Source organism: Rhizoctonia solani, chromosome 7 (assembly GCF_016906535.1).
Source record: "Rhizoctonia solani chromosome 7, complete sequence".
NCBI lineage: Eukaryota > Fungi > Basidiomycota > Agaricomycetes > Cantharellales > Ceratobasidiaceae > Rhizoctonia > Rhizoctonia solani.
Window position 1 is genome coordinate 270393 of NC_057376.1, and position 18502 is coordinate 288894.

Here is an 18502-nt window from a genome sequence, read left to right on the forward strand (position 1 = left end):
TGATTTCGAATGATTGCTAGGTGTGCTTCCGAATAGGTATTTCTTCACGACGTGGATGACCAAAGGCCCACTGAGCGAGCGCGGACGCACTACCGGCCAGACCGTTGGCCACAATATAAGTAAGAAAGAATATAGATGCGTTTGGCAGGTTTGTCGCCAGTAGTTCTACAGCTTTGGATGGCTGCTCTAGGATCTGGAAATATCTAATTAGTAACCAGATGGCGTCAAAGTCGACCCCACTTACAGGTACGATTGTCGAGATGATTCCGGAAGCGAGCGTTATAGTCAAAATCCATGGCTTGATCAATCAATCAGTAGTTGTTCCTTACACTGAAAGCGCCACTCACACGACCAAAAACAAATAGTACCGTTTATACAGACTGATGGAAACTAAAGAATGACGGGGGATGCACTCGAAAACGGCCATGGCTTCGTTGTTTTAGCGGGCCATCATAATAAATCGTTATTTGACTCACCACGGAGGTAAATCGGTAATAACAGAAACAAAATGGCTATAACGGCTGGCGGTAATACACCTTGTATGATACCCTGTACAACGTCAGGCACTGAGATATCACCCTTATTAAATACTGCTCCGCATCAAAACTGCAATATACTCACAGCGACAAACCCATTCCAACCACTTGGCCTTGGCACATAGTTGATCAACGTTGATAGAAAACCTATATACACATTAGGAAGAACTTAACAAAGCAACGCAATGCAGCCTACCCGCAAATGTTGTTGGGATAAACCACTATTTCCAGTGTCAGATTAATGGGCATACTTATGTGTCTATTCATACCAAAGCAATCACGGCGAATGTCAGAAGCCAGGACAAGACGTAACGCGATCGAACCTCGTAAGCTCCCTGTGTTCGTCAGTATACGATTCATAGCCTCGCTTGAACCACGTACGTCGTCGATGTTATCCCAAATAATATCATCAGGTGCAACTTCAACCCATTTTTGGGACATCTTAAGGGGCTCATGGTAGCTTACGCATTGGCCAAGACATGGGCACCCATTTGGAGATTGCACTGGATAAATGCACTTCCATGGGGCTTACATTCCGGTAATCCTTTCGCTTCTCGTTGATCTCATCGTTCAGGCGGGCTATCTCCGTCTGAAACTGGGTCAATCGCCAACCGCCACGATTTGGATCGATGTACAAACCTTGCACCAATCGAACGTGTCCACCTTTTGTCCGACAAAGGGAATCCAGCCGAGATGATGTGTGGGGCGAGGAACCATGTCCATTGCTATACGAGTCTCGGGCTCGGCAGGCTGCAATAGCTGAGACCTAGATCCTTGCTGTCGTTGGCGGCATTCAGAACAAGATCTCCAGTTTTGTTGGTGGGGGTAACTCCAGAATGCCGAGGAGTGGGAGGTAAGGGTTGATTAAGTAATGATGCACGCACAGTGGACAGTCGGGTCAAGGGGTAGCTATCTGGAATTCCTTGGTTATCTTGTGTCGCTTCTATATCCTTTCCGGATTTTCCCTGGGCCTTGGCCTTGGCCTTTTCGGCTTTGAGGTGCTTGCCCCATGCTTTAGTTACTGCCCGCATGTATTTTACTATAGCCTTCTCCAGCCGTTGACAAACCTCCAGGCGGTCGTTGTATAATTTGGGTAAATCCTATTTCAAGTGAGTTGATGATAAACGCAAATTATGCTTGTGACTTACAGGTTGGTCCCGATAAATCCAAATCCTGTTAATTCCGCCTGGTACAAACGCACAAAACTGACGGAGAGCTTTATCCTCACATAGTTCGTCTGGCTAGGCCCAATAATATGAGTATTATATGAACTCGGCTAGCAAATAAACAGTATTTACCATAGATGTAACGAGTACAGTCTTTGCTTGCGCGTGGTGAGAGTGCGATCTTGAGGTTAAGAATTGGTGTCGTGCGTGCACAAATATGAGCAACTCGCGCCTGATCAAGTAAAATACGAAAACTGGGGCAGACCAATCTCCCTCAGAGGATACACACTCGCGATAATAAAAGGAAAGCTTACATGTCATGATATACACAAGGACCACGTGTGCTATACGTCGTCTATGTTCGCCTTCGGTAATGCTGGAGGTGGCCGTTCGAACTATTCAGAATATTTGACGAACAAGGCGGGTGACAAACTCACTTGGACCACGAAAGCCTCAGTAGCCCATCCTTGCCTCCACCAGGCATGTTTACCGAGTTGATTGGTAGCAAAATGGGCCAGGATATTAGAGTAAAGGCTCCAAACACCCATATCATAAGCTTCAAAAATCGAACAAATAAATACGCATCAAGCCCATTCTTTCGTATCTATACCGAAATAGAACAATCAATAACTAAGTTCAAAAAAGGGAATCCACTTACTATGTCTTCCGCGGGGGCAAATATCACTGCTGGCAACCATTTCCACGGACCACTCGGCAATTCAGCTGATCGTTTCCTGCTTGATCGTTAGGTGTATCCCGTGTTCGATAGGTAAAGTGACGTTACTCGAGTGGAGGAAGCAGTGTCCGAGGGCTATAAATTCGATCAAATTTCTTCTTAAGTACTACAAACCCTCCGACTTGTATAGCTAGCAAGGCAAGGTTCGTAACGAAAGCAGTGCCGAACGTTCGCGAGGTGTTGTTGGCAGATGTTGCCTTGGCAGGATCGATTGACATGACTAAAGGGATGTGTCAACGGAAGGGTATCTGAGGGCAATTCTCGTGCCACCAAGAGGCATGAGTTTCTCGTCCAGAATGATGACGATGAACTTGCGCAAGTAGTGACGAAGCAACGAGGAACATGACAATCACTTAACCGCATGTGACCCCACGTGGTGATGTACCTCGGAATTTGACTTTTCTTTTGAGCGGTTAATTCTACATTTAGGTACATTACACATCCACAATTTAGCTTCTAACCTAACTCTATCAACGTCTACATTAGAGGATAATAAACATTCACGTTTTTCAACAAATCAAAGGGAGCTTGACACTCTAGCGCACAGCGTTGAGAATAGAGCCTGGAGACACCTTGACTTGCAAACTGAAACGATGAACCGTAGCCGGGGCGCGTATCATACGCATACCTCCCGGACCACCCTGATCAGGAACAGCAAATATGGCAGCGACTCGTACTTGAAAGAAGCCTAAACAAAAGTCGGTTAAGTTTTATTGAAGGACAAACATGCACTTACCGAGTTGGCCATGACGGGGGAAGAGGTACGAACAAATTGCAAGGCGAAACCGACAGCGATACACACTGGTGTTGGGAACAATCTGGGTGACACATTCATATAAGAAGAAGCCGTGTTCACCCGAAATAAAACTCACATATGGTTTCTCAAAAAGAATGTATTCATTCATGACACCCGAAGCTGTGTTTGCTGTTTCGCTGAACAAATTGTCAGTGTCCATCAGTTATCTACCGAAGTCTTAACATACTTTAAATGATGCTTTGGGTCTCCAGACTGGAGGCCAACTTCGAATGCATAAAGAAAACGTATTGCAGCTGGGTTCGCGGATATGTCCAGCTCTGCTGTACCGTCAAAGTAACGAGTTACGCTGTGAAAATGAGAGGGTCATGTCAATTCTAGCAAGTGAACCAGGGCGGAGAGATCACCTACTCAGTGCCAGCACTGATATCAAATATGTCTGCATGGCGTTCCATGGCAATGACCATAGGAATCTGCGAACAGAACTCTGCGAAAGCCGTAGGAGACATTGACATTTCGGCTTGTGTGTATACTGAAAGCTCCTCTTGTGTGGCAATGGACGGACTGGCCGGAGGCGTTGAAGCTTGAGAATGAGGTGGCAAAGATGCTAAGAACAAGAAAGACAAAGACAATGAGTAAAATAATGAGTACAAGTGGGAACAGGTTATTAAGCTTGAGAGGTCAACTAGGTATGAGCGACTGACCCTTTTGTAGCTCATTGGATGCGAGGATCCTCATTTTCACCAGTCGTGGTTTGGGACGGATTTTACGGAAGAAACGATCTAACTGAGCAAGGCAATGTGATATTGTCCGAATCCACTGGTGAACAAGAATTGGAAACTAGTGGAGAGCCCGTTTGACAAACTGCTTTGGGTGTTGCTTGTTTCGACTGTCGAACTATTTGAACTGGGGCGAAGAAGCGCGGCCAAGGGACATAGCACATCTTCATCAATCCAGCATTCCATATATCCTGGGGCATCAACTAGCTATTGGTCGATTGGGTTTCGATGAAGCTCAGCCTGGATCCGAGGCTACAACCGAACCAAGATGACATTCCTAGAAACTCCTGCCAACCGGGAAGCAATGGAGATGTGTACATCCCATTCTGGTTCAATGTGCTGTTCGGACATTTTCTCAGTCCCCACAATTCCAGAACTAAATCCACGGATGGCCTATGGTCGTTTCGGTGTTATTACGGGCAAGTAAATCTGGAGGTATTTGCCGGGCCCAATTTTTGCGTTCGGCACTTGTGGACCGGCTTTGATCGTCGCGATGGGCCTAAGGCACCTGTCCACAATAATTACCAATCGGCTGTGTGCACTTTGCAATCGCGTCGGGTGATACACAGTACACAGCCACCCCGGCCCTCAGACATCAAAGCCTATCAAACACAGAGACAGCCCAAGGTAAAATGGATAGTTCTTATAGCCTGTTATACCGGCATTCCATCGATACTGTTCCTTTAAATAGCAAGAGAAGACCCAAATCTGTCCCAATCGTATTCCTCTATCCAACTTCTAAAGTCGTCATTACGAGCTTTAGCCTACCTCGAACCATTAACCTGCGTTTCCAAACTCAAATATGGTGATGGTTCCATATCACCCCAATGCCTTGCGGAATAGAAACGGTTACCTGCTGGCTATCCAACAGGATCTAAGCTCTTTCGCGGCCATCAACGCAATCTTAAGCCATGGTCAATTTGCGGACAAGCCACGATCCGGTTTTCGGTTCCCATTTGAGCGAATTGGGGAAACATGCCCACCGACGCTACAAGATAACGGCATTGTATCCCATCCTTTAGCTTGGTTGACGGACTTCTATCTCCTTAGAGTAATCTCAGCCGCCTTGAACTTTCCGTTGGTACAAAAACACTGAGCAAATCGTGATTAGTTATAGCTCCTAAAGGGAAATTTTATGGCACGTGGAAGCGATTTGCACAGAATATGTTTGAATGCCTCCTTCTATATGACATTGAGGCATGCTAGGAGGCTACAACGCGATTAACAGAGTCATAGGCCTAGTCCAAGATTATTTCCTAATCATCGTCAAGAAACCTAGCTTCTTGTGGCGTAACCTAGTCGCCCTCTATATCCTTGATCCCAAGGCAATGTGGGACCGAAACAAAAGTTACAGAATGCTCATACAATCGACAAACTCATTACGATAGCATGCGTTTGACTTCGCTCAGATAGGTTTGGTCTTCAAAATCTTGCTAGGATGATTATAAGCTTTAGAATTCTATCATCTTAGAGGATAAGGAAAGTCTACTACAATTTTACAGTTTGGATACTATTATCACTGAAACTTTCTAATTGAATAATCGTAACCAAATGATATTTCGCACTGTCGAGCTTCTAGAGGGATAGGCACTTATTGGGACCTTCGGTTGGTTATAGATCACCGCAGTATTTTCGGTTTTTATTGAATTGTCGGAGGCTGGGCAACATTCAGTATCCTTGTGCAGCACGTGCCTGAGAATCTTCATAGTCGCGTGTTCTCGTGAGTTCTTCACTAGCACACGGGAGCGAATCACGAGTATGAGTGCATTACGGCGTAAGCTCTGCCAATCCGGCCATTTACTCAGAACTCTGACAGTATCAACCCGAAACATTTTCACATATTCTTTGGTTCTTGTTGCGATGGATGACGCAAAGTGCGATCGCATCCATGGCAATATTCTCGATATGAAGTATGCGGGTATTGTGAGTCAAATTTGTTGATCTGCAACGTTGGCGATTTCGGGCATCGTGAGCAAGGCTGAGGCACTGACCTGATGTTATCGGGGTTATTAGAGCGCTCTAGATTGTTTTCAACTATACAAGGCTTCTTTTTACCTCCACTTGCCATTCGTAAGACCAAGCAAGCCAATAGAATCGTGAGAAACAAAAGAAGTAGTCTTGCAAGCAGTTTCAGCCCAAAGTCATGTGATTATGGTATCGGCGCACTGATAGCTTGCAAGTGCCACCATCCTTGCACAGAAGATCCATTTCTCACCTCACATGGCTATCTTCGTTTGGTTACGAAAGCATTCAAACATTCCAAGGGATCCGGGATACGACGGCTTATTTATTTGTATTACACCTATATGCGTTCGTATTTCCTGAACAAATTATATCACTGTACTAAACGTATTCTAGCGTGTACAGAGAATACCTATGTATGAAGCTATGCATTGGTCTCCTGCACAAGTAGTCCGGAGCATATAACCAAGCAAACAGCCTCGACTGTTCTTGCTTTTCTTGAAATAGAGCACCATATGAAAGGCAGCCATCCAATCACACTCATTCGCCGTTTTTAATTCGGTAATGGCAAACATCAACATTCGTTCGCCCTGCACGAACAACATTATTAAAACCCTATACCTGGTACTGTAGCTATACAGACCTGGGTAACGCAAATTCAAGATACAGCCAGCCACTTTGTCAACTACTCAACAGTATAAATTAGATTATTGAGTGATGGAATGAATCGTAATATTCCAACCGCATCACACTAGTACTATCGGTATACCTGATTATCATTGTCTATTAGCTATTATTATCTTATTATCTTATCTATTAACGCAAGGGAAGACAGAGATATTTTTGACAGCTAACTCGGGTCTTGGTTTAAGCGCCGATGGAGGCGACTACCCCGTCCGCGAACCAGAAAACACACCGTTAACCACCCCCAACCGGAGGTACGACGGGTCGTAAAGCTCGTAATTATAATGCACAATCAAACTCGCTGTGATAAACTCTGCCAACAACTTGGTAATCAGACCTTATAACGTACATGAGTGTTGGTGATGAGAAAGGGCACTATATACCTGGTATTTCGTTATGCTGCTCGACTGGTCATGGTTGCAGCTGCAAGGGCTCTGCTTAACTTGGATGATGAATTAGCTGCCTGATAATTTCGGGTTCCGAGCGGATACTCGAACCAATCGGATATTTTCATGTACGTCAATCCCCAGAAAAAAAGGTACGGTACGATTGCCAGGAACATTAAGGCCCCTTCATAATTCAGTGTGAGCCGAAAATGCATTGTGGTACATAGGTCTGGCTAGTCAAACGTATACCGAGGCTCTATCCTGGTACCGGCCTTCCACGATATCGGTCAAATAGGCTCAAATCAGGTTCGGTTGGCTTTAAAACACCGACCAAGGCCAGTCCGAAACTTTCCCTCCCATGTTTACAGTACGCCAAAATCCGCAAATACTAGGGTCGCTTGGAATAACTCTACCCGGAATTGCTATCCAGGGCTTCAGATGCACATACCTAATATGTAATTGGTTACGCGGTGGCTGTCCTCAACTGCCGGACTTCGCCGCACGATTGATCAAGTGCCCCACAAAATGTCAATTGCCAGTATTCGGTATGTAGCAAGAACCTGTTTCAGACGTCATGACAGTATACCGACGCCGATCATATCGTGTTAGGGGCGGCAAGTGTATGATCGTTGGGTGGAACGGGCCGTATTCTCATTCTAACTTATTTTAATCGATGTTTGATATTAATGGAGGGCTGATAATGTAAATTTTAGAGAAGTTAAGCTCCAGAGGGAGTACCACAAGCTCAGTTGTGCAATACTTCGGAAGCACTACACAAGCAGTTAGATCATGCAGGAAAATTAGACGCCGTAGTGAAAAGTCGTTGAGTCACGAGGGGTCGATAATTACAGACCCTTGCTTGTCCTTGGACAGTTTAATTATAATTATTCATGTGTAATGTCAAGGAATAGATGTACAACGATAGGTATAAGATCAATGGCGTTATATTATATGGCCAGTTGCCCCGTTGTAAGGAGATGATAAAAGTGGAGGCATCTTACATTGATATACGAGACAGGTACATATGTTATCGGCGCGAACCGGCTACCATAATAAAACTTTGGATCAGTGGTACTTTATTTGATTTCTGGCGTGCTTTCTTGATCGTATCTTTCACACGGAAGAATACGCGTGAGCATCCAGCCTCTTTTTCGAACAAGTTACTATGATATATTCATTTTCTAACCTAAGTGTTGTAACATTAACCACAATTTTGACAAATTGTTATTTAAAATGTGGTTGGGCTTGTTGGTTGCAAAATTTTGGTGATTGTGCATACAAACAGAGCCACTTGTCCATTTTTCATATTCGCACCATGCATGATGCGTCCAATTTCAGCCCCAACATAGTACGTAGCGAATTCACACAACCACTTTTTTGTTTACGAGTCTTGGCTCTTGATAGAAATTTAGTTAAGCTTTCTCATGGCATGCATTAATCCAATCTATCTCCGCTTGATCGGCCCTAAGTGACTTGGCCCTTTTGCCTCAGGTACTTTAAAAGTACTAACGTGCTCGATTGAAGGTCTTCGCAGCTCAATTTCAGTGATCAATATATTCTGCTACACTCGTACTCACCAATCGACACATTGTGACTCTGGTTGCTGATTGACCCGTTGGTAACATAGATATTATGAAAATTTGATCACCGATAAGAATAAAGCGTAAAGATCGTGTATGCTGCTAGCACTATTACCCCAAGTCTATATGATTTGACATATTTCAAATTAAAGAAAGAGACAGTACAAGGCATCACCTCGATGAGCATGGATATGTTACATGTGTACATACCACTGCCACAGCCAGTTGAATAGTACCCGATTATAGCAGAAAGCAGGCACACCGGTTTCAAACTTCGTACGCCGTGTTCCCGTGTATGGGACGGCCTCTGTTACCCTTGCTGTGAGTTCAGTACTGTCCAGGACTTCTTGTCCGCTTAACAAATATATCCATATCAACCACTCTAAATATTCAAATAGCTATGTCGCACCTTCTCTATAGCTTGATATTAATAATCCGAGTATGTAGATGATATACAGACTATCAATTGTTTAGTTCTAGACGACCAAGGTTCTTTGATCCTGACCGTCGATGTGGGTACAGAGATATCATGCCTGAGCTGAGTCTCGAATTGGATGGCGGATCACCGTCTCAATTAGCGGTTTGAAACTAATTAAACGTTTGGCGCCTGTATACAAACAATGTGTACAATTTTCAACATACTTGTATTTCATAGCCACTTCCACACTTAAGGAGAGTTGCTATTTTGGTGTTTATGATGAGCACCGGGGCATGAGTCTGTATGTCCAGTGCTCGTGGCGCAGCGCCACATGTATACAGTAATTTTGCAGAGAAACATTTTTGAAGACCACGACTAACAGTTTCTAGGGAATCTGGGTTTAGATGGATTGGATGAAATCGAAAATGATCGGCATCGAGATCCCAGCTCAGAAGCTACTCATGTGAACCTTAGGAACCATATAGACGATGAAATTCAAGCTCGTTTTGTAAATCTAATCGGACAATCGTATGACTACCATCAAGTTAAGCCGGCGCGCTTTGGCTTCCAGCTCGAGATCGTCCGGCTCTACCTAGATGGGCTTCTTGGCGCTTCGAAGGGGTAATATAGTTCATGAACCTTATTCGAATCCATCCAAGATAATTTGACTGGCAGCACGAAGATCACAACGTGTGTCATTAGACCTTGTAGATTTACTGGGCGAATATGGAAAAGCGGTCTAAGAACATCGAGTAAAACAACTACTACATCTGTAAACACATGGTAGCTTCAATATCACTGCGATGGACCGATACGTTTTTATTCAACATGAAACAACGGCCGTTGTGGTATCCAGAACAGAATTTTTTTGTTGGAAGAAGAGCCCGGCTAACGCCATCGGGATCCAGGAATTATCGTGTATACGCTATTCGGTCGTGTGGTCGTTCGATCGTCACGAGTGTACACGGTGGCTCTTTGATTGGCAATTGTATTTGATCGCCAGTGTGCTCGTCGAAAGTCGCTCAGTTTGTTCCTGGCCATCATAGATGTATAGTTTGGTGGTCCGACTCCGTGGCTATTGCCACTCAACTCCTTCCGTGTTATAGCCTGTGTACTGCAGAGGCAGAATGACCAAGAATCTATGCACTTTTTGATGAAATCTGAGCGGCAACTCTATAAATTACTTCCTGTTGTACACTAGGATTTGCATTTGACTGTCAAATTTTGACAAACATGACTATTTTGTCATAGACCATCACGACTCGAAATCCTTTCTGGTGGGCCTTTGGTCCATAGAGCAGCGCGTTTATGCGTAAATTCAACGCAACTCATCTCGACAGTCGGATCATCGGTACCCTCCCAGACATTCTGACATCCCATGAATAAGATCGCATTCAAGGTGGATTATCTGTGGCGGTATCTACCTGGATTGTTAATTATCAGGAAATATCTCGCCGAGAGCGGGCACTTTTGGTGATGGACATACCAAAAGCGAAGATTTGGGACATGACTCAGCGCTGTGACGCGAGATAGGAGAAATGGGAGCTAAAGATCGATCGTTAGATGGAGATAACGGCCAAATAATTCCACTACTTACTTTCCGAGCAAGACCAATCTAACAAATGATCGAGAAGACGTCAATACAAACTAGAGCCACCGGCTCTGTGCTCGTCATACCGTACTCGTTCGAACTCGCGGTCATGACCAACGCACGCCGCCTTTGTAATTCATCCGCAGGCACTAAAAGGGAGTCAGGCTTCTATCATTAACGGACTTGCAAAACCTCCGGAGGCTCGGAATAGTTTGCTCTGCGGGTGTTCGCTAGATGGACGTATCAATGATCCGAGATGTTTCGTGAAGCGATATTTTCAATCCGGAGTCGCTTGATCAAAAAATTACCCGGTCCGGACATAGACCCGAGTACCGGTCTCCGGCGCTCCCGGAGCCCCCGACCTCTAAAAGACGCTCGCTTGGAAGGCGAAAACTAAATTATCCGGTAAACTGTTTTTTGGTGTGTATGTTCTTATTGTTGGTAGTGGCTCGATGAATGTTATACGCTTAGACTCGGCATGGCGTAATAGCTCCAATTTGACCGGCACTAAACGGGTCAGTTTGAGTTTCGGTTGTGTGCCTTCACTTCACAGGTCTAGAGTTGGGTGTAGGTTTTTAGGATGATTAAAGATAATAGAAACCCTCGAACTCCAGACTCTTGGGACCTCCTTGGTGGCTGAGATAGTATAGTGCGACCAAAACACCTTCCAGTGCGCCTTCCTTCGCATACAGTTTAAGCTTTACGCGATTTCCATTTCATTTTTGCAGTGTAGACAGACTATGGATCAAAAGCTTGTAGCTGGAGTTACAAAATGAACATACAAACATGAATATTGAATAGAATATAGGGGGGGAGATAAATTGAGTATCAAACCAATACCAGCCACCATCTAGAGAAGGACGATCACTATTTGAATATGCTATGTAGATGGTACAAGGAAATACGAGGTGGCTCATATGGGTCAAAAAGCCATGGAAGTAGTATGCACCAAGAATCTTGCTGCAAGTCGTAGATTACAAATTCCCGCGCAAATCACCTTCGATGGTCCTTTTTGTGCCGCCCAGTACTAACCTGTTGGAGCCATAGTTATGATATTCATACGATAATACTTATTTTACATTGAGCGGAAATTTACTCCAAGATTTCTATATGTAGTAGCGTTTGAATATATGCAGCTATTCTCGAGTGTAGATGTACGCACAATCGCTCATCAGGACTAAGCTGCATCGAATCACAGCTTTCATATCCTACCAACTAGCTTTCCTGCTATTAAGCATCAAACTCAACCGAGTTTTAAGAACCAAAATACCTTCTGAGCTTGGACCGATGAGTACTAGCCCAAACGGAGTCCCTTGAACAGGAGAACCACCCCAAAACACAGAAAAATCCGCACCCAGAAACATAGAATCTACAACTCCGACGGCATACACAAATAAGCTTGGAATGCGGCTTTATGCAAACACTAGTCGAGTTTTGTCAGCGCTTTGCATATACAGTCGGGGCTCTTCACCTGCAGATTCTTGATTTGCAGATTTTGTATTGAAAAACTGCGTGTTGCACCACTTTATGATTGATTCGTAAGATCGGATAGTGTCTTTCCATACTGCAAGTGAAGAGTCCTGGGTGTAACACAGCGATTTTTTGTTTGGGTCTTGAAAATCCGCATTTTGGGGGAGGGATTTGTTTCGCCGTGCAACTTGATCCCACACCACGAGTTGCATCACGCCGTTGGGAGCAGAACAGATTCCCAAGTCGAAGAGTTCCTTGTATGTATTGGGCTGAGCGACGTGTACTACGATAGCCAAGTCCCCCAGCCGTGTCTGGATGAGAAGTACCGGGAGGAGGGGTCCGAGAATGATGGGCCGCCCTCAGCCACAAGACCTTTCCCTTGGAGGTGATAATTCGCGCATCCCCTTTTCAGCCCATGAGCTATAAACATGTCGCCCTGATCTAAAATCAAGAGATACTTTCTGTACTTGACAATACAAGCAAACGAAACGATAAGGAAAGAATAAACGCCGGAGTGTGTTTCCGCATATATACGTACGCTACGAAATTGCCTAATTTGTATCAAATTAACGGACAGAGCCTTGGTTTCGTAATTCAAGAGCTCATAGTATCGCCCTGAAGCTTACCCACACGCAGTAATCAGCCACCTTGTCGACCCCGCACGGTGCACTTTACCAAGTTGCAGCGCGTTTATGTAATGACACCATACAACGACAGTAAAAATGGTATAGCACACACAGAACACATAACACGCGCGCGAGTTGAAGCCGATCTAAATGACTATTCATTCCCATCCAAGAATTTATCAGCCATAACACGTGTCAGCGCGTGTCGAATACCCAACAAAGAAAAGGGGACTTGGTATTTGTCTATCTACCCCAAGTCCCCGAGCCGAGATGAGCCGAGACTAGAACAAGAAGGGACGTGTAACTTTTGCACGTCTATATCCAAGTATTACATTTAGACGAGAACAAAGGGAACGGGTTTGCGCGTAATCAGGTTTTGAAGAAGGGGTAGATAGGTAAGGGGGGCCAGGTACCAGGTTCTACAGTATAATGCACATTTGATAGGTGCGAGGGGAGGAGTCTAACCACGCGTAAGAAATGTGTTCTGAAAAGAGTCAGTTGTTTGCGCGAAATCCGATCAAGGATGTTCCGACCTCGACGACCGAACAGATCACTGAAATGATACCAAGAGTGTAGGAAGGAGAGAACAGATCAGGGATGAAATTACATAGGGGAGGGGTGGACGAAATAGGTTTGGCAAGTGACTAATATTAATAGTGTCATTTCTCGATCAGGGATGCGATACGCCCTTGGACGAATTGGGGATGTACTGTTGGGGGATGGGACGAGGTGAAACAAGCAAGGATTGGGATATTAGTATTTGTCGTTGGAGACAAGTGTTTTAGGTGTCGATCGAGAAAGGGAGTGGAGTAGTGGTTTGTTTGCTTAGGAAAGAGAATGACGTAGCGTGCGAGGCAAACGGCTATGGGTGGCCACAACGCGAAGCCCTTGGACAAGAGTTGCGACGAGAGAGAGAGATGGCGGAGAACAAGCGCCGAGGTGAGTGTGCGGTGGGTGGTGGAATGATCCTGGCGGTCACAGCCTCTGTGTGGAAACTAACGGGATAAACCAATTGGGTTGTATGGTTGGCGCCGACGTCCATACGGTGGCCATCGCATTGCTCGTCACGGTCATGTTCGCCGCGCTCGAACGGCTCTGGCATCGCCACCGGTAAACGAGGAACGTTCTCCGGCGCTTCGTCATTGGACTGACCTTCCTTTTGGTTTAGATTCCGTGCAGATAACCCCAAGTACCAATCCAAGTCCCACCCTATACTCGCTGCTGCCGATATGCTGAGCTCACGAGATCCGGTCGAGAGTCCAGATGCCAAGTCACAGGCTGTGACCACTGCTGCCGGGCCCAGCACCAACGGAGTGAGCCACTAGTCGAGTGATATCACGCACCTGTTGACCGCATTGCAGGCATTGAACCAACACTCGGCTGCACCCTACGGCTATGAAGTCGGTGTAGCCCACGACCGCGGCCAGAGACGCACCATGGAGGATGCTTATTCATTTATCGTCGATTTTGGCAACGTCCGTGGCCAGGGCTATTTCGCCATCTTTGACGGCCATGCAGGCAAACACGCTGCCGAGTGGTGTGGCCAGAACTTCCACAAGGTCAGTCCCTTCCGATCACACTCCGATCCCCAATTCGCTCACCTACTCACTCGCTGGCCAGCTATTCCTCGGAAATCTCGCAGAGCACAACGAGCCTATCCCCGATATCCTCAACCGCACCTTCCACGCCGTCGACAAGGAGCTGTCCGACATTGCTGCCCAGGGCGCGACCCATTCAGGATGTACCGCCGTCACTGCGTTTTTGCGCCTCGAGGACGCCGAGGGAAAGCCCGTCAAAGGTATCCGCGCTTTTGTTCTTTTTTTTGTTTTAATCCTATTTAATTGCTCTAGACCCCCACGGACCGTGTCGCCGAGTGCTCTACACCGCCAACGCAGGCGACGCACGTGGTGTCCTCTGTCGGGGCGGGAAAGCCGTCCGGCTTACGTATGACCACAAGGGCAGCGACAAGCAAGAAGCCAAACGCATCGTCGATGCCGGTGGATTCGTCCTCAACAATCGAGTCAACGGCAAGCGTTCTCCCTGTGCCCGTTCTTTATACTAACGATTTATACAGGTGTACTCGCCGTCACACGCTCGCTCGGCGACTCGGCCATGAAAGAGTTCGTCGTGGGGAGTCCGTACACGACAGAAACCGAACTCTCGGAAGACGACGAGTTTGTCATTCTCGCCTGCGATGGGGTAAGTCCATCCTTCCCACTCCCAAGGCCCAAAGCAACCCACTAACCCATTGCCCACAACCCGCCGACAAACCCCACACTTTGCTCTTCCCGATTTACCTCGTTTCGCATCCATCTGATGATCACACACGCACACATCCTATGACGACATTCATTGATTGATCAGCTCTGGGATGTGGCAGACGACCAAGCCGCAGTCGATATCGTCCGCAAAGCCGCCCCCAACTCGGCCCAAGACGCCGCCAAGACCTTGCTCGAGCACGCGCTTTCCAGCTTCTCGATGGACAACGTGAGCGTCTTGGTCGTTCGGTTCTTGCCCGTCGGAGCGTCCAAATAGACATGTCTCGTGTGTGGAGGAGGAAGGAGAGAGGAGAGAGGGGGGCCAGGGCCCGATGATAACGAATGTTATGAATTCAATTCCAGAGCATTTATACATTTACTTGGCATGAATTCTTATGTCTTGGTCTCGGTTTGTATCACGCGTCCATAATTTGTTGGGGTGAATGTATTTTTGGAGTTTTTTTTTCCCTTTAATTTGCTTTTTTGTATTTAAGAGTCAAGAAGGGCGGGGGAGACGTGCTTTGTGGTGGGGAATCGGCACGATTACGTTGATGTTTGTCGTCGTCGTCGTCGCAGGTTCCTTCCAGAGTGCCAAACGAAACAGAGGACCGAGTGTGCTTTTCCCGTTTTGGACAGTTATTTTTTGTTCTTTACATGCACCTCCTCTTCCCAGTTCGGAGGGCAATTGAGCGGCTGGCCGAGATGGGATGCGGGTGGCTGGATGGCTATATATATGCGCTTACTGTATCGCGATCTTCAAGGCTGGCTTGCGGAACTGTACTTGATGTTGCAAGTGAGTCATGCGGAGGATTTTTGTCCGTGAAGCTCTCGGGAACCAATTCAACAAAATCGGGCGACCGGTTGTCGTGCCAGCTGGTGGACTTGCCTAACCGATGTGGATATTAAAGAATATGCATGTGTTGATGTAAGGACTGTGCTCGGTCGAGGATAAGCTTGATTTACTTGAGCGTATGCGCATAGGGTTATCTTGTCATACAATAATGTCAAGCATGGTTCAACTAGCTCGTAATCTGGTTATAGATTGTGGATGGCGCAACACGAGCAAAGAGTCATCACACAAGGCGGTTCTCAACTTGGTCTGGGACATCCTCAATGTAGTTGTTCAACCGAGTGATCTGGAGACTGCGAATGCTACCTTGGGCGTTCTGACCTGTTGATTTCTGCGACTGAAACGTCTGAATAGTTTGGGATGGTCGAGGATGCGGTATAGGTATTGCATATATACGCGAATTCGAACACTTTCTCTTTGAGTGGCGCAAAAATGACCCGTATAGTATCGTATAATATTCGTAAAACAAGAGATTGGATACAGGCGCATAAACACACTGAAAAAAAGACAACTGCTTGTACATCTTTGGGCACAAGTACGACTGCAGATTACGCGAGCGCACCCTAAGATACAAAATCAACATCTTCCTGGTCCATCACACAAAACAGGACATACCATGGGATCCCAGGCGGGCAAAACAACCGGGTTTCCACCGTCCAGAACCTTGACCAAGTCACGAGACGCAAGCTGACGTGGGACAACTACTTGGAATACATACCTACCACAGAGTCAGCCTCCCAGCTCATCAAAGAGAAAGAAATCACGCACTCGTCGAACCACCGATCGGTCATCACGTAGTATCCTTTATCTCCATTCACATCACCCCACGAGTTTTCAATCCTGTACCGAACTGGGTTGCCCTGCTTGTCAAGGTGTACACCCGAGATGACCATCGCGTGGGTCATGGCGCTGTCTCCAGTGCGGAGACGTTGGGATTTGGACATGGCATAGTTTAGGCCCAATGCGTTCTGTACAGCGCGGCAAGTGGGGCAAGGTTGTTGAGTGGCGGTTGGCGATGATTCAGTATACAGAAGCCAAGGGCGATTAAACATCGTGATGATGTTCAGCCGAGTAACCAGTTCAGGGGTGACAACCCAGCCAGCCAGCCGGGCGTAACGCGCCAAAAGTGGGATGTAACAATGAAAAAACCGAATTGAAAAATTAAAATAGCACGATCAGAATTGCTGTCCATATGGAGTTCCAATAGAACCCACCTTGAAATCATATGCATCCAAATCCATGATTCCATGTGGAGAATCCAAAAACTTGCCAACGTCACAGCCGAAAAACACCGGTTGACCGGCTTTGATAGACTAGCAGAAAAGGCTGAAGGTTAAATACTATTAAGGTTACGAACGGAGGTGATTAGGGGACGTACAGTGACGATGGCTTCCTTGAGTCGTTTAGATTCGGTGTTTACATCTGAAAGACAAGTGTTAGAGCCGGATAACTGGAAATGAAAATGGATACATACATGCGATACTGCGCATCCCCCAGACGTTACCCAACGCCTCGACGGTATACAGTTTGTTGTACTCGTTTCGGGGGTCGTTGATGAGCGAGAATGCTTCCAGTGCCTACAATATATGGTTAGTTTGGACAAATTGAAACCGGAAACGGTGACTTGCTGGATATTGCTTCGAAGTAAACGCCTGGCACCAATTAGATTAGTTGCCAGCTCTACAGACAAGTTAAGTTGGCGTACCTTGTAGAATTCCCGAGGAGTACCCTCCCAAGATTTGACCTTTCCATCCTTGTCCTTATAATCCCAAACAAACGTCTCGTCTGGCCTTGGGGGAACACCCATTGCAGTTGACATTGCCTTCCAGATCTCGGCAACAAACTCCTCCTTCAATGCCCTTGCGCGCATGACACCCACTCCGTTTGTGAGCTCCCTCAACTGAAGAGCCATTTCGCGGAGTCGCGAGGTAAGAACGCTGTTCAACCCACCCGAGTTGGAAGACGAGTATGACTCGGGGAATACAGCTTGAGGAACAACACCGTATCGCTCAAGAAGGTTGCGCGCCATGTCCCATTGTCCTCCATCGTTGATAGGGGCTGTGGCGAGGTGGGAGACCAATCGTGAGTCCAGAGGCTCGGAAGCATGTTGGATTGATAACTCGAGATAGTAATTGGCCTTTTCCAACTTGTCCGCAAAGAACAAGTACGATTGAGACAACTGGAAGTCCCCGAGATTGAGTTGCTGGATAATATGGTAGCGCAACACATTCTAAAATTAGGTTGTATTAGTAACGTGGAGAAGCCATGATTGATAAGGTGACCCTCACGGTCGTAGCAAACAACCAACAGCGTCCACTCGATTTCTGGTTCGTGACTGGGCCGGTTTCAAATGGAACTGTGAGGTTGAAGATGTGTGCGTCCGAGACGACAACGTTTGGTGAACAATGGCCGATTTGAGGTCCGTCTTGGCTAAGATCGTGCGTGCGAGCTTGAGCTTGTCATCCTGAACACCTTGTTAGTATTAGCTAAAGGAGCAGTGGGCCGATTTACATGGCGGTGATTCTTCCCACGACTTGAGAGCGTCGAGAGAGAGTGATCCATCTGCCGATACGGGCCCGGCAACATCCAAAGTGGCGACGCGCTGAGCAAGAGTGTCAATAGCCTTTTGTTCGGCAACAACTTTTTCAGATGTCGACAGGAATGGTAGCAGTAACAGACTGAGCAGATCCCATGGTGAGTGAGCAG

The 18502-nt window shown here is 46.4% G+C and overlaps 3 protein-coding genes across 3 annotated transcripts; 1 reads left to right on the forward strand and 2 right to left on the reverse strand.

Annotated features, from left to right (window-relative positions):
- Positions 1 to 16: 16 nt before the first annotated feature.
- RhiXN_06253 (tranport-associated late exocytosis protein) lies at positions 17 to 3930 on the reverse strand (the record flags this gene model as incomplete). The annotated part of the gene is made up of 20 exons (XM_043326069.1): positions 17 to 193; positions 245 to 298; positions 622 to 683; positions 733 to 757; positions 806 to 871; positions 918 to 955; positions 1002 to 1125; positions 1176 to 1313; positions 1367 to 1636; positions 1685 to 1777; positions 1835 to 2078; positions 2140 to 2306; positions 2361 to 2436; positions 2553 to 2658; positions 3067 to 3126; positions 3175 to 3256; positions 3311 to 3371; positions 3422 to 3541; positions 3604 to 3799; positions 3897 to 3930. 20 exons carry the CDS (start codon positions 3928 to 3930, stop codon positions 17 to 19), a joined length of 2193 nt encoding a protein of 730 aa, XP_043181501.1.
- A 9779-nt stretch (positions 3931 to 13709) lies between these two features.
- On the forward strand, positions 13710 to 15223 carry RhiXN_06254 (protein phosphatase 2C; the record flags this gene model as incomplete). Its single annotated transcript, XM_043326070.1, has 7 exons — positions 13710 to 13798; positions 13857 to 14001; positions 14050 to 14247; positions 14309 to 14486; positions 14539 to 14730; positions 14763 to 14887; positions 15053 to 15223. 7 exons carry the CDS (start codon positions 13710 to 13712, stop codon positions 15221 to 15223), a joined length of 1098 nt encoding a protein of 365 aa, XP_043181502.1.
- Positions 15224 to 16344: 1121 nt separating this feature from the next.
- RhiXN_06255 (bleomycin hydrolase) lies at positions 16345 to 18489 on the reverse strand (the record flags this gene model as incomplete). The annotated part of the gene is made up of 10 exons (XM_043326071.1): positions 16345 to 16359; positions 16412 to 16514; positions 16565 to 16764; positions 17011 to 17109; positions 17175 to 17218; positions 17271 to 17373; positions 17502 to 18026; positions 18085 to 18251; positions 18308 to 18398; positions 18454 to 18489. 10 exons carry the CDS (start codon positions 18487 to 18489, stop codon positions 16345 to 16347), a joined length of 1383 nt encoding a protein of 460 aa, XP_043181503.1.
- Positions 18490 to 18502: the final 13 nt, after the last annotated feature.